A 16,694-nucleotide genomic window follows, 5' to 3' on the forward strand; every position below is an offset into this window, starting at 1 on the left:
CTGGATTATAATGACGGGGACTGAGTTGAGCTGGACCGGTGCCAAATTGGATTTAGATTTAATTTTTAGTTGTAATATGAGAATGAGCTACCATTGGTCAGAACTTGGTCCATAGTTCATATTCACCAGATCTGAGAGAATTAGAGAAGCTTTGAAGTAGTAGTAATCATTGATCATTCTAAAATCAAACATATTTTCTAAGTTTTGAAAAACTAAGATTTTATCAGTATACTATAAAAATGATATCATTTTAATTTAAAACGCTAAAAATTGTGCAATGAACCAACGATTCATTGCACATTTCCGGTGACTGAGTTTGCAGTGAGGGACCTTGGTGTGACTACCAATATTTGGATTAGATACAATTAAAAAGCAGTTTAAAAAAATACACAAAACACATAGCTGAAATCAGAAAATGTTTATTTGTGAATTTTTATTATGCAAATCCATAAAAACAAACACGAAAGAAAAAAAAATTATCACACACATTCGTTAAGAATCCTATTTTCCTGAGAATGGTGCAACAAAAATAAATTCAGTTCCTAGTCACTCGGAACAAAATATTGATAAAATGAAATAATAATTAAAAAAAAGTTTATGAAGACATATTAAATATGTAACTATGGAAACCAAACTTTTAATCCCAAAAGGAAAAATAAACTGTGAAATAGAAGTCACACAATTTTCTTAATAAACTTTGGTTTTATTGGATTTTTTTTCCCTCTAAAAAATCTTTAAAAAAATGCAATAAGCTAATCAGAACATGACAAGCCCCACGCAACCCAACCCTCGTCCAATTCTTCCTGCACCTCAGATCCCAAAACACAAACAATTCAAAACGTCATGTGACAAAACAAAAAACAGTCCTTACTGCAACTGATGGCTTAAGTATCAATTGGTCCATAGAGGTTGGGGATGACTTTGTGACATATGCAAACAGAAGCAAAACTGAAAAACAAGAGGGCCAAAATAATAAAGAGACGACTAAAGAAAGCAATCCTCCAGGAGGCTGGGGGTCAGGTGTCAGGCTGGTTTCTCTGGAGGTTAGCGGTCACTCCGAGTCCATCGGAACAGACGAGTCCTGCAAAATAAAAGCCTCTTATCAACAACAGGCTCTGAGATTTTTGCTGCTAAACAGGATCAGAGTCTCAGTAATGTTTAACTCCTCAAAGTGGCAGTAATATGCGTTTTCCAGACAATCATGTAACTATGTTACGTTCAATTGTTACAAAATTCTATGTATACCAAATATGACTTCAAATAAATTTGACTTTGTAATTTAACTCCTTGAAGTTGGGTCTCCGTCTCTTTAAGAAGCTCCTGCTCTTTCTGAAACTCCGCCTTCAGGAATTTGTAACATGGCTCCTCTATGAATCCTTTAACAATGTTTTTCTGTTGCTTTTTGAACATAGGTAGGGCTGAAAAACTTATCATATATCAAAGACTTATCATATCTTATAAGTGTGTCATATCAGTCCATAGATAATTTTCAATATTGATAATTATTGATTTGATTTTTGCTTCGAATATTTGAAGTACTGCCAAACTGGTGGCAGTATTTCCTGTTTTAGCCACAGTTTTCTCTACGTTGCTTTTTGTCCTCAAGCATATGTGAGGCAGAGTGATGAAACTTCAAACTACAGCTTGTTGCTAGGTAACCAAAGAGTGAGTGAGTTAGTTGACGCCACTCACCTTTTTTATTTAATCTCTCACTCACTGAGAGGTTAAATAACTACAGCTTTTCCTCTGCATTATCTACTGATATTGATCACATGTCTATCATGATACATATTGTTATTGATTTATTGTCCAGCCCTACTGCAAGCTTTTATTGAAAAAGTTTTTTTTCATGGTGAAACATTTTAGGGTTAGGTTGAGAATCTCATGTCATTTTTGGGGGGCATGGCCCTCTGGCCCCTGGCCCTCTACTTTTAGAGGCCCCGGGGCCCCGAGGAGCAGCTGGGAACATCTGGGACCTGCACAGGGTTTAAGATCTCACCTCCTTCTTCTGCTTGCCAGCAGCCTCTTCGTCTTCAGCTGCGCACGCCGTCATGTTGTCCTCCATCATTTTCTCCTCCTCTGCTTTCACGTCTCCACCCTCCATTTCATGCTCCGCCTCCCACTCCTGCAGGACCTCGTCCAGGTTAAACCTTCGCCGGTAGTTCACCAGAAAGTTCTTCACCTGCACCACAGACTTGTTGCCAATCACGTCTGAAATGGCCTGGTAGTCGCGGCCGTACTTCCTGATAGCTGGACGGAGGGATTCAGACGTTAATTAGCGTAATTAATTAAGTGGCTGAAAGCTACCAGCTGATTGGCTGGTTACCTTGGACGGCCAGAAGCTGCTCCTCTGTGGTCCAGCGATTATTGAACTTCTGATTTGCCTGAAACAAAAGCAGCGGCTCACCAACGTATCCAGCAGCAGCGCTAAATGTTTGGTAAAGAAACAATTCAAAACTCAACCGTTTGTACTGCTGTTGCTATGGTTACCTCAGGTTGCCTGAACTCGTCCACTCCTGAGCTGAGTTTCTCCTTCAGAGCGCTGTTTGTCTGCTTGATGGTCTGAATCTATGGGACAGAAAAGAGACGACGTACAGAGACAAGCAGAGCGAAGCCGTTTGAACAGAGCTGGAACACAGCAGACCTGTCTCTTTATGGACACCAGCTGACTGTCCAGCTGTCTGGTGAGTCCCTGAGCAGTGGAAGAGGACAGAGACACCACGTCCTGCTGGCTGAGGAACATTCCTCTGGGAGGACGTTTCTTCATCCTCTGGGACATCTTCCCTCCTGTCTGCTCACACACAGAGACGCCGTCAACATCAGACTGCAAGCAGCCGCAGCAACACACCTGAGCTAATATGCCAACAATCAGCTAATATGATCCCGACACACACTACTGAAAAGTTGGAGTTTATGAGCAACTAAACCAGAAACCAGAATTAAAACAGCAAGTGAAAAACAACAACAATAATAAAAAAAATCAGCTGGCAAACAATTTTTGAGTGACTGACAGCTTTAAAAAGTCCTCAGTCGCTCATCAACATTCTTCAGTGTGGAAGTTGTTACTGCATGAAGAGGACTCAAAGTTAGATACTTTTTATGCACTTCAATGCCAAGGCTTGGAACTAAATTCAGGAGCAGCGACACGTTACGATGTGATGCAAAACTTACTAAATGAAAGTTTCTTGTTAAATCAGGATGTAAAAATAAACTCCTCTGGCAGATTGTGACTTGTTAAGAAGGAATCGATGGGGTCATGATGACTCATTCTTTTCACCCCGTTTCTTCCAGACAACGTTAAAAATCCTAAGAGGTGTTGCTGTTATGACCTTTCTCATTTAAAAGGGAATATATTTTTGGTTTTATAGGAGAAATATTTTTTTTAAAAAACAATTTTAAAAATCTTGTTAGACAAGAAAATTTTCATGTTGATGAATTTTGCAATGGTCATTTTGCCAATGGAGTTAATCTGACCCCATCAGCTTTCTCTGTAATGCTAACGATGCTCATAGCTAATATGATAAAGAATCTAAACTGAGCTTAAAATGCCAACTCCATAAACATTTTGTCCTCACTCTGAAAAATAATACTCAGCCATAGCAACTGTTCTCTCAGTTGAAACCTGAAATAAATAATTAATAAATGATCTGAGCAAGAAGACCAGAAAATAAGTTTATAAAGAGAAATGAAAGAGAAATTTTCATCTGTTGTCCCTGAACAGTTCAATTCATCTTGCTAATACCAAAGGCTTAAAATAACCTATCTACACATATTTTGTCAAAAACTACAAAAAGATACAGTCTTAGAATAAATACAAAATAAGGAAACTACAACAAAATTATTATGAAAAATATAAAAAGAAAAATAGGACAAAAACAGATTTTTGGGGGCCTTAAGTGTCGCGCAGTGTTCTTACCTTTAGACCAGGCGGTGGTTTCACCTCGGGCTTCTCGGATCCAGAACTCGGCTGCAACAAGCGGAGTCAGTTAGCAACGGGTTAACCAGAAGCCGGTTAACTAGCAGCCGGTTATCATGAACTGCGTCTTACCTCCTTCTTGTCTTTATTCAGGTCCATCTCTGAGTCGCTGGAAGGATTTTCGTTCCCATTCTCCACCTCTTCATCACTGCGCAAACAGAGCTAGTTATCGCCCAGGTTCAGCGCATGGCAGGGCGGCCATGTTGCCTGCGCGGACTCCTCCTCACCTGTCGCCTTGCTCCCGCTTCTGTTTCCGGGTCTGTCGGTCCATCATGCTGGTTTTACTGCGACTTTTCTTCCAGGAGTAGTAAAAACGCACCAGACTGGCCATGGACTTATCAGGTAGCTACAGAAACACAGTCACTCGTGGATCAATGCAATACTAGAGACCAGTGACGCGCGGTGAGGCGCAAAGCTGGTGAGGCACTGACTTAAATCAGATATGTAAATGTAGACCACCTGCGTGTGACGGAAATCTCGCGCATGCGGACAACTGTGAAAAGACGGTTGTTCTACATGTCATTCATAGCCACGCTGCTGCGGTAGAATAACTCCGTTAACTCAGTCAAACTTGGAAATTTAGGTATGATCAATTTCGTGCTGTGCTCCACAGCAAAGAGAAAAAGCGTTCAAGTACAACTCAAAACCACGTCTTTCTCACTCTCACACACGCAGACTCGTTGCCATAGCAACTGACAAAAACGCCCCTAAAAAAACACCGAATTATTTCCCACACAAAGAGCAGAACATTCAGTCTGCTGCAGTAGTATAGTTTTAGGCTTAATGTTTATTTTATTATTAATAAGTGATTGTTGTGGTAAGAGGAGAAAACTATAAATATATCGCTGAACTTGACTTTACCGTATGGCTAGCTCGCTGTTACTGTCTCTTACTCTACAGTTGTGGAGTTACAATGTCTGGGATCATGAACGCCCCCTGCCATGAGGCAGGAGAACTGCCTGCCTCGCCTCGAATCTGTTCTCTGCCGTTTCTGATCGCTCCTCTACGGTGGCCGACAGGTGCAAATGCGCAGCAAAAGAGAAAACATGCAAACAAAAAAGAAGACACCCCCGAATGAAATGCAGCAAACAAAAAGAGAGACGCAAACACCCCCGAATGAAATGCAGCAAATAAAAAGAGAGACGCAAACACCCCCGAATGAAATGCAGCAAATAAAAAGAGAGACGCAAACACCCCCGAATGAAATGCAGCAAATAAAAAGAGAGACGCAAACACCCCCGAATGAAATGCAGCAAATAAAAAGAGAGACGCAAACACCCCCGAATGAAATGCAGCAAACAAAAAGTGTTGAAAACGGAAGTGCTCCAGACCACTAGGGGGAGTCAAAGAAAATAGTATTCATTTCTATGGGACCAGATGCAAGATTCAGAGAAAGAAATTTGAAAGAAAGTAAAGGTATCTCTCTGAATCTTGCATCTGGAAAGTGTGATTATTGTGAGAAGTCTGAAACAATAGAGCATGTTATTTTAGAGTGTTGTAAGTATGAAGAAGAGAGAAGATGCATGCTGAGAGAGTGTGTAGGTATTAAAGAAAGGTTTAATTTAATAGAATTTTTGAGGAGAGATTTCGGGAGTAGACATATTCAAATAATTATTCGGTATCTTAAAAAAACAAAGCTATTTCATAGGATATGAGTAGAGCAAGTTGGGTGTGAATGTGTAAAGAATATCAAAGAGGGGTATATAAAGTTATAAGCAAGTTGGATAATATAAGCAGGTGTGTATGTGTGGGGGTATGTTTAATCAGGAGTTAATGGAGGGAAAAGGTAGAAAGTGAAAGTTTATAGACCATCTCGAACCACACTCCATACTGGTAAGTGGCGGTAATGCTACTGTAAGTTTGTTGCCAACCGCCAATAAATACCAAGAAGAAGAAGAAGAAGAAGAAGAATCTTGCATCTGGTCCCATAGAAATGAATACTATTTTCTTTGACTCCCCCTAGTGGTCTGGAGCACTTCCGTTTTCAACACTTTTTGTTTGCTGCATTTCATTCGGGGGTGTTTGCGTCTCTCTTTTTATTTGCTGCATTTCATTCGGGGGTGTTTGCGTCTCTCTTTTTATTTGCTGCATTTCATTCGGGGGTGTCTTCTTTTTTGTTTGCATGTTTTCTCTTTTGCTGCGCATTTGCACCTGTCGGCCACCGTACTCCTCAGCACACGAAACACGTTACACACACAGTTAGTGACAAAAAACATTGTACATTTTATATATATATATAAGCTAAATTACGGAAAATTAGTTCAAAAATTAAATGTTTTATAGCCATTTCATTGGCGACATACAGACAGGAGGAACATGCTGTCAGAATGGCAGCCAGTGAAGTTGCCGAGAGGTTGATCAATCCCAGGTGAGGCTCAGCTCGCTGCTGCCTCACCAGCTTTGCTTCCTAGCATTTTAATGGGAAAATGTGAAAATTCAGTGATTTTGAAGAAAAAAATAATCAAAATTGGTTAATCTAAATAAAAAATAAATATTTTACAGTACAAACCACAGGGTGAAAATAGCAATATAAATTATCTTATTATATTTTTCCATTATGACAGGTGAGGCTCTGCCTCACTTGCCTCCACTGACCGCATGTCCCTGCTAGAGACGCACTGATTCAATATTAGCATGTGTATCTGTGCCAATATTTTTAAAAAAATTCTAGATTTATTATCAGTGACAATGTGAGGTAAGGCAGATCTATTGAGTCTAATTCTATGCTTTGTGCTCTGAGCAACGCCACGGTTTATTATTTATTTTACATTAAGAATTCCTATAATTGTGCTTTCTGAACCAACATGGTGGGTTACAGAAAAATAGCACATTGCAAAGTTTTCATATCGTATGAACTTTCTGCATTTGGTTACAACCAGACTACAATAACTAACAAGAAGTGGTGCAAAGCTGTGAAAGGGAGGAAGACAATAAATGTGACTAAATCTGATTGAGATCGACTTTAAATAGGCCATTCATGATCCAAACTACGTAGTGATGTGAAAGACTCGTTGCCAGTTACTAAGAACGATTGATGGCAGCTGTTCCTGTCATGGGTGAAACAACCAACAATTCAGTTTACGGGTTGATTACTTTTCCCATAGGGCAGGTTTGGTTTGCAACACTTTGCTCCCCTTAGTAAATAAAATCATCAACTGAAAACTGTGTTTTATGTTGTTTGAAATAAAACAAAAGAGCAAAAACTAAAAAAATCTATAAAGGAGACAAACGCTCTTTCATTCACAACACACTTTTTAGATTGTCACGTTTTTAAAATCCAGTTTCCTTACACTTTACATCCACCAGTCTGTGGATATAACTTTACTGTTATAAAGTACTGTCTACTGTGGCAGACAGTACTTTACTGTCTGCCACAGTAAAGTACACTGAAGTTTGTGGCAGAGAAAGTCAAAGGGTGTAAATATTCAAGTAGAGCCAACGTCAAGCTTGTGTCAACCTTTAGAGTTTTTTCTGCAGATGTGGGAAACTTACTAATTCAAAAACTAGGACACCCTATTAAATATCTGGATCTTTCAAAAATAATGTTCACAGATTGAGGTCTAATTTAGGTTTTATATCTTAAAAAAAAGGCTTTTTTTTACTCATTAAACAAAATACATCAACAAAATTGTTTTGGTGTCCAAACGATTTGAGACTGTGAGCCCGCTGGAGATCTGCTGCCGATATCTGAAGGTTTCTGAAGACTTCCTTTAGCATCTTGCAGTCTGCTTTCAGAGTAGATTTTCAGAACTGGATCTTGTTAAAAAAAATCTATTCTTTTAAGTTTTAATACAACAAAATGTTATCTTCTGATCTAACAGGTGATGAAGAGTCAAATTATGGTATGAACGAGTTAATCATCTGGCTAAACTTTTATTCACAATTGCCGCTTTCTAAAAATTGGTACCTATCTTCACTTCCCTCCATTTCCAGACCATTTCCCTTACAGTTGATGTCAGATTCTTTAGAGAAATCCAAAAACAGCCTCAGAAGAATCAGAATCACAGCACAGCACAAACAAGGAATTTCACTTTGCTTTTAAAGCAGCGTAAAAACAAAAAGAGCAAAAATATCAACTTTAGAGCGGCGGTGTCAAACCCACTTTCATTTTGGGCCACATCAAAATCATCAATGTTCTGAAAGGGCCAGTTGCCACTTAATGTATTAACAAAGCCCATTAACAAACTGTCAATATCTTAATAAATAACTTTCTGTATTTGATGAGTGCTTCTTAAGATTTTTATTGCCAAAATCTTTTGACATTTTAGCTGTGAAAATCCCTGACTTTGTGGTGCTACTTTAAAAATTTTGTTACTTGCCACATCGATCACTGATAACTGGACATCAAGACTGAGGCAGCAGAAGTAAGTTATACTGCCACCTGCAGGTGGAGGTCAGCATCACCTAACCCCAATGTTTTTAACCATTTTTTGCAGTCAAATTATGCATAATAAACTGTATTAATCTGCTTTGCTTTTCTTTTCTTCAGAACTTTGTTTGAAAACACTTCATAAAAAAGTTATTAGTATTAGCAGCATGCAAGAGTCTTTGGATTTGTTTAGTTTTGCGTGAATTTCGGCGATTGCGGAATCACAAAAAACTGGAGCGACTGACTGATACGATACGGCAGTATAGAAACTGATTTGATTTGACTCATAAAGTAATATTTAAACACAGAGCTGGTATCTTGAAACTTCTATTTATGCGTACCTCTGCAGTATTGAACATGAAGAGCTCCAGCGGCCCGGATTGGGACTCCGGGCCTTGAGTTTGACACGTGTGCTTTAGAGGAATAATACAAGGACAAAAGAACTATGTCTACATGTATTTGCAACATGTATATTTATTTCCTAAGCAGAAGCCATCTTAAATGACCATTTCCAAAATTATTTTAATGTCTTTTCTTTTTGTTTATACATAATCCTTTAATTGTTCAGTTAGTTGAAAATTAAATATCCATATTTATTCCTTTTAGCCTGGGAATCCCCAGGAGAAGCTACAGGGTGTTTCTATGGAGACGGAGGCCTGACATAGTTTTCCCACAAGCTGATGTCAGATTACTGGACGAAAATGAGGAACTGTTCTGTTCCACCCTTAGCAGCAACAATTACAATCTAATGCTTGTAATTACTGGCAGTGAGTGTTTAACAGCACCGTGGAGGAACTTTCTAGCAACTCACATTTGCAGAATTCATGTGTTTCAGCCACACTGGAAAGTTATTGAGAATAAACTGTCTGGTTTGGTTTTTCTATGGGGCATTAGTGGCCTTTATTCAGCAATAGATAGACAAAAAGAGCAGAAAGCGAAGGGAAAGCCGTACCACAGATGGTCCTCCAGGTCCTCTGGCAGCACAGCAGACCCAGACCATCACTCTGCCACCACCATGTCTTACTGTTGGTTCCTTTTCTGCAATGCTCTGACTGTTATACTCTAGATCCAAAAACATCTTGATACTCATCAAGATGTCTTCTAACAAAACTGAGACAAGCTCAGCAGTGGTTGTCTGGGTCATTTACGTCCAGTTTCTCTTTCTTAAGGTGGAGTCATGAACTTTGATCTTAACTGAGACAAGTGAAGCCTGCAGTTCTTTGGACTTTGTTGTGGGTCGTTTGGTGACCTCTTGGAGAGGTCACTGCTGTTGGTGAATAATGATTCTCACTGTAGTTCTCTGGGGTTTCACAACTTTAGAAATAGCTCTGTAACATTTTTTTCTCCTTTTCCAGACACACAGATCTTCATTTCTGTTTCTCTTTATTTGTTCCTAAATTTTCTTCCACTGCAGTGTGAAGTCTACCTTTGTCAGGCCGGTCCTATTTAAGTGTTTTCTTGATTGAAACAGGTCAAACAGTGGTCAGGCTGAGGTCTGGCTACAGAAATTGAATTGAACTTTCCCCCCAAAAATTGATGAATACAGTTAATGAGTATCAAAATATTCTAATTTTTTTAAATTGGAATACCTACATTTGAAAGAGGATCAAATCTCCACAAAAGTTATGATTGACTTTTTTGTTCACATTTCCTGATCATCACGAGGGGAGAGGTCATACTCTTATTACTATGGAAACAGCAAGAGCAAACTGCTATTTACTTGCTACTTAAGGGTCTATCTGAGGTTGTATTTATATATGAACAAGGCAATTCCTTTGTTAAAAAGACATACAAATTAAATCCTAACAAATATAAAGAGGGTTATATTATACTTATATCTAATAATGAATCAAATATAAAGATGTTGTACTAGTACCATCTGCTGGATGCGGTGAAAGCTCTTCCCATGGAAGCTGAAGGCCTGCTCGAACAAGACCTTGTCCTCCACCGTCCACTCATCAGGAAACGGAGTGAAGTTCGGCAGGTCGGCCAGAGACTTTTCGATGTTGTGCTTGTGCCAGAAGAGCATCCCCAGAGCCTGGAGCGGGTCGAGGGGAGAGGAGACCGGGTCAGGCGAGTCGGAAAGCACAACAAAACACATCTTACATATTTCAGTCTGTTAACCTGCATGAGATAAAGTATGAAATGATTTTGTAAGAGGTTTTGGTCATTTCAATGGCTTTGTTATTTTGTACCTTCATATCGGACTTATGGTATTCCTGTCACAATAACAGATTTTGCTGGACAATAAATAGTCTCAAAAGTTATTATGATAAATGACAATATTGTTGTTTTGAGACCCTTTTCAAGTAATATAACAAGAACACATTCTCAAGATCAATAAATTTAAATTTCTATTGAACATTTGAACCTGGAACTGTACAACATGTTAAATATCCCCCCAAAAATACATAAAACAACAGAAACAACAAATAAAATGAATCCTAAAGTCTCTGTAAACAAAACTGTCCTGCACAGAAACAGCTGGCTGAGACCAGTGACCCAGACTGAAGGCTTTTGTTATCCAGTTTTTGGCAGAAAGAGAGAAAAAAAGAAGACAACAATAAGTAAATAAATAAATCATGCAAATGGAAATGATTGAGTTTGTTTGAATTTATCATGCGATTAAATGATTTATTGCTTATTACCATGCAGCCCTCTCCCAATACATATTTTTCCACCCTGCCTCAGTTTCCACCCAACCAGAGGGACATTTTGTACCAACTCAGCCTACCGTACCAAAATAGGTGAGTCTGTACCCACAAGGGGCACATGTTGTACCAACATGTACCGTCCAGAGAAACGTTTCATACCCATTTCGTACCAAACAGTTCAATGTAATTTTCTATACTGAACAAAAATATTAACGCCCCATGTCAAATATTGTTGCCATCTGGAGTTAACAACTGTAAATGAGCATTTTATTGTACAAAAGTAATATTTCTCTTGATTTGTGAATAATTTTTAATCCAACTTGCTGTCAGTGAGGAATACTCAGTGAGTTGTGTTTTTCTTCAGTGCATGGGTGGGGCAATGTCCAGTGGGTGATCAGACAAAATGAGCAACAGTTGGACAATCCTTGGACTGGGGACAATAAAGGGCCACCCCAGAATGTCAAATTTTGTCACAGGTCATAAATGCCTCAGATGTCGCAAGTTATGCGGGAGCGTGCCATTGGCATGTTAGAAGCAGGGATGTCAACCAGAGCAGTAGCCGCACGGCTCAATGTCCATTATTGAACCATGGGCCATTTAAGAGTTTGTTTCCAACAGACTGACACAAAATGGCACGTTTGGGTACAAATTGGCCAAGTGGTGAATTAACCGGGTGGTCCAATTAAAAGTGCATGTTGACATATGATTCTAAACAATGTCAATAAAAAGAAGACTTCTGAGGCATATTTAGATACTGTAGATTTAGATCATTGCATGTTGAACAGTTGTTTTGGTCTGTGAGGTGAAAGGTCACCCAAAGAATGCCTGTCAGTAACCAACAGAACAGAATGAAAATCATCATTAATGTGTCAGACACACTTTAAGCATCATCTTCACTTTTCTCTGATGCCATCTTCTCCTGAGACAAGGACATTAATCAGCATAATTAGTCTACAGCTATAACTAAAGCCAAGTTTACATGGAAACTACAGATGAACTCAAGAATCAGTGGTGGATAGAATCAGTACATTTTTAACTTGATCAGCCCTGGCAGGTGACAGAGCAGTGAATGCACCATACCCAACTTCTACCAAACTGGTGAAAACCTTCAACCAATGGGAACCCACTGAAAGACACTGAACAGTCTATGAGACTTTTCAAAAAGACCATTATTGAACGGTCTCTCTATGACAGTCCACTCGGAGAAAATGAAGAAATTCCCAGCATCTGTTTCGGAGCGACATTTAACAACAATCCTCTAGAACTCCTCCTGGTCGGACCAAGAAGCTGATGCTGCCTGAGAAAACTGCAATAAATATTCACCTGTTCCATGTTGTAGCCGTGTTTCTCTTTGGCGATGGCAATGTACTCGTCCACTGCAACACAACACAACGTTAGTCTGTACAGCATGACGCTGAAACCCCTGATGAGGTGCTGAAATGTGCTGAGCTAACGTGATAAGAAGCCATTGTCTGTCTCTTACTCTGAGTCTGGTTCAGGCAGCTGCTGGGGATCCAAACCAGCATCCCCAGGTTGTCTCTGAGGTGAGCTGCTTTGGCGACATCTGGGAACAGAGATACAGGACCACAGAGAAATCATTATATATATATATATATATATATATATATATATATATATATATATATATAACTGTAATAACCGTTGAAAGAAAAATGTGTTTGTAATTTATAAACTCATTTGTGAGCCTCAGAATTAGCTTGTGCAGTCTGCATCCTCAATACAAAAATGGCACAAATCAGGCCCACTGCCACAACCGCTTGATGTATCTGCACACTTTTTTTTTTTTTCCATCGGCTCAGTATCGGAGATCTCCCTGCAAGTGAAAGAGCTCTTTATATGGAGGGAAGACTCTGACTATTATCTGTGCTTATGTACCAAACAGAACACTTCCTGGACTCTCCGGATGGTATTCTGGACCTCAATGCCCATGTGGGCAATGATGAATCCTAGTGGTGATGTAACTGGGAAGAAAAGCCTCTCAGATCCCAATCGGAGGTTTTTGTTGCTGTTGAAAGTTTGGTAGTGAGTTTGATTTGGTGGTGGAGGCAGCAGCCAGACAAATCTGGGGAAACCAAACAAGGTGAAGGTGGACTGGTAAGGTCTGGTGCCGGAATGTGTTTGTGAGATCTTCTCACTTGTCCAGGAGAACTCCTCTCATGTCCCACATGGGGATGTAGACATTACATCTGAAAGGGCCATGTTTGCTGTGACAGACTCCTGCCGAAAACCTTGAGGAGTGTACCAAACAATCATAGCAGTGCATTTGCTCATCGAGAGAGCGCATTGCTCTGATTGCGGGCATTTCCATTTATCTATGGGTCCGTGACTCAGCATGGTTGGAGGTAAAACACGCCTGGTCCACCCATCTGTTGCCTGAAAAAGACATTCACTCTCTACATATAGTGTTGAAAATCTGACCATTACAAGAGTTCCAGCCCCCACCTGACAAATATGCCCACCAAACACAGAGACAGCATAGATGGCTGGAGGGGGAATGTTCTAGCGCTCACCATGCTGTTATGTTGTAATTGCTTAATATGACCCCCAGGGTTTCTGACAGGACCGTGTCACCACAGCCTTCCAGGAGCTGTTCCTGGTGAGTGACAACAAGAGCGTTCCTTTGGGGATCACAGAAGTGATTGAAACCCAGGAGAGGAAGGAGGCCTTTGGGGCTTCGTTGTTCTTGGACACTCCAAGACAGCAGACAGGTACCAGACGGTCAGAACATCTACAGCTGTTCCGGTTGCACAAACAAAAAACTCAGGAATAGAAGTCAGTCAGAGAAGTTATGGAGAAGGATTTTTGCTTGGCCTCGTGGAAGATGTGGAAAAGTTCTTGACGACACTGCAAAGACAACCATCCCTGGTTCAAACCTATATGTAGCAGAGTTTAGATCAGGCTTATGAAAATCCAGCCTGACCTGGTCTGAGCCGATACCGATTCAACCTGACTAATTACCTCTAATTAAAGGCCTGAGCCTGACATAAACCTGACATATTATTTTAATTATGATTGTACTGCTTTTGTTTCCAGACCATCATTTAAGTAAGCAGTGTACCTTCTCCCGTTTTCAGCTTTTGTGTCTAACGTCTTCCGGCTCCATCTTGTCGCTTGTTGGAACTGCAGGGTGAATCAGGTGAAAATCATCTGGGATGTGTGATTGTTTCAGTCTGAATAACTTCTGCACCCTACTTACTTTATTTCCTCAACAGATTAAACCATCTACTCCTTTACTTAAGCTAATAAGTAGATTAACACAACTTTATATTGTGCATTCTTGTTTGGCTTTCTCTGTGCTGCATGTATTGCAGGTTTATTAAACACGCCACAGAAGCCCCGACCCGAACTGAACTGAATGGTTGGACGTTGGAATTAGCAGATCGAGGATCTTCTCATCCAGTCACCGATATCTCCGTGGTGGGAGCAGTTTAAGAACTCAGAAGGTGACTGAATGGGAGACGAACTGAATTACCTCCACGCGTTCAAGACCAGGAGTGTGAAGCTGTTGTGGTTGAGACGCCTCTTCAATGTAGCAGGGAGAACTGGGACTGGGTTTGACCTCGTCCAGTCTCCGCCTCAAGCAAAGGAGTTCGAGTATCTTGCTGCCAAGCGATAGTGGGATCGACTGAGAAATGGATGGATGAATTGGAACTTCATCTTGTTTTTATTTGACCTATATTTGTACATGTTCTCTCACTGAGATCCAAGATCTCATTTACCAGAGAGACCTGTTTTGATCAAACGAAACCAAAAATAAATAAATGAAAGCACAGTAATTAACAAATTTGACTTAGTTAAATAGGTGATGAAACACAATATTAGCTTTTTGTCTTAAACGACATTTGAATTGTCCCAAAGAAATGACAGTAGATAGTTTCAGATCCTGCTGTTGGGTGTTCCACTTTGATGGAGTTTAGCAAGGAAATGTTTTTTTCCCCAAGTTCTGATCTGATCTTACGCATTACGTGTGCAAATTTAAGAATAGCAAAAATACTAATTATTACAAAAAAGGTGCATTCTGTATGATAACAGCAATAAAAGGTCACGAGAGAGTTTGTTCAGAAACAACAAAAAGTATCTTAAGTTTTAAACACTGAAACATGTTAATGTGATTCTATCAATAGATAGAATCACATTATCAATAGATAGAATCACATTCTATCAATAGAAGGCTTCTACTAATAGCCTTGTGTCAGTATGAGGTTCTAAGCAACACACATTCAATTGTGCAATTAATTAAGTGATTATATTTGCTAGTTTTATTTTAAAAATGATTGTTTATGCATTTTTTTATAGTATTACATGTATACGACACAAACACTTAACCACAGACAACATAAACTAGATGTTAGCTAAGCTGCGGTAAGCAACAATAGCTCTGGAAAGTTCCCAAATCAAATTCTGTGTAGGGCCTCACACAGTCGTGGACCGCCCCTGGACGTCTGTTCTCCGTCTTCAAAAACATCTACAATCATCTTAAGCAGCTGCAGACAGAGACGACTCGTTCGGAACCAGAGCACCTTCATCTGGAACCAGTATGACAGGAACGGAGGATGCAGTTTCGCTCAGCGATTGTTCGAGGCTACCACGCCGCCTCTGGTCTATTATAAGCTACGTTCTAATTCTTACCCGGGTCAAAGTCCGGAACCACGGCCTGGTACTGCGGTCCGACGCGCATCCCTCCTCCACCTGAGCGCACAAACACTCATCAGAACTTGGGCAGCTGGAAGGAGAAGCCGAACAGAGTAGTTGTAATGTGACCGTGGCTACCCACCATGGTCCTCGTCGCTGCTGGAGCCTGAACTTCCTTCTTCCCAGCAGCTGATGGTGCTGGTCTCATTACCGGACAAGTTCTTCCTGCCGTTGTTCGCCGCTCCTCCGGGGTAGCCGCTGCCGCTGCTGGCCGGGGCTCGGCCCCGCTTCTTCACCGGAGCCTCCGAGTTCCTCTCCAGCATCGTCGGCATCAGGAGGACTGAGCCGGCTCAGGCTAGCACTTAGCCTGTTAGCTTTCCTGCCTGAACCAAAGCAGCCGAGTGGGCTGTCTGAAAGTCGGGGGAGTCCTAAAAGTTCGGGAACCGATAACCGAGACCACGAACGATCACATACAAGCAGGCGGACAGGCGGAGAGCGGCCCAGACCACCAGCAGCAACAACTACCGAGAGCCAGTTCCAGAAAGTGATCCAGGAGAGCGGAGCATGTGAGGCTGATCGATCTGAGAGGAGAATCTGAGTGGGATCTCTGCTGCCATCACAGGTCGTCCTCAACAGTGCCTCTACAGAGCCTGCAGCTCTCACACTACATCACTTTGTTCAGAAGAGAATCAAAATGCACATATTAATACAATTCCAAGCAACAACAAGAAAAAAATAATTTAAACATAACATTCAATCAGAGGAGCTGATAGGCCATGAAATTATCCGGGGTTTAACTTGGAAATATTTTAGTTTTAATGAAATACTTTTTTTTTAAAAATTCATATCACTATTATGTTACTCAAGCAGTTTGGGGTCTGACTTTTAGAACCTAAATTACAACAAATTCAGACGCATTTTCATTTTATTTCAACTTTTTAAAAATTTATTTAAAATTCAAACGTACTTTATTAATCCCAAAGGGGAATTAAATGTTGCAGCTCTTATTAAGTCAAATACGTCAAAGTGTCATTATAGAGTC

At 40.3% G+C, this 16,694-nt stretch overlaps 1 protein-coding gene across 1 annotated transcript; it reads right to left on the reverse strand.

Moving 5' to 3' along the window:
• Positions 1-403: 403 nt before the first annotated feature.
• rcor1 (REST corepressor 1) lies at positions 404-16,243 on the reverse strand. The gene is made up of 13 exons (XM_023352890.1): positions 15,795-16,243; positions 15,650-15,709; positions 12,483-12,563; positions 12,323-12,375; positions 10,222-10,383; positions 4,204-4,322; positions 4,049-4,124; positions 3,917-3,967; positions 2,645-2,791; positions 2,491-2,568; positions 2,327-2,384; positions 2,000-2,250; positions 404-1,081 (listed from the first exon to the last, which is right to left on the reverse strand). Exons 1-13 carry the CDS (start codon positions 15,982-15,984, stop codon positions 1,052-1,054), a joined length of 1,356 nt encoding a protein of 451 aa, XP_023208658.1. The 5' UTR covers positions 15,985-16,243; the 3' UTR covers positions 404-1,051.
• Positions 16,244-16,694: the final 451 nt, after the last annotated feature.

This window comes from Xiphophorus maculatus, chromosome 19 (assembly GCF_002775205.1).
Source record: "Xiphophorus maculatus strain JP 163 A chromosome 19, X_maculatus-5.0-male, whole genome shotgun sequence".
NCBI lineage: Eukaryota > Metazoa > Chordata > Actinopteri > Cyprinodontiformes > Poeciliidae > Xiphophorus > Xiphophorus maculatus.

Bases quoted from the DNA above. Each gene is read 5' to 3' on its own strand.
- rcor1 (XM_023352890.1), bottom strand. From the start codon at position 15,984: ATGCCGACGATGCTGGAGAGGAACTCGGAGGCTCCGGTGAAGAAGCGG. The intron at 12,564-15,649 runs GTAAGAATTAGA...CTCTGTTCCCAG, and splicing joins GGTTCCGGACTTTGACCCGG to ATGTCGCCAAAGCAGCTCAC. The intron at 4,323-10,221 runs GTACTAGTACAA...GTGTTTCTGTAG, and splicing joins TTCACCGCATCCAGCAGATG to CTACCTGATAAGTCCATGGC.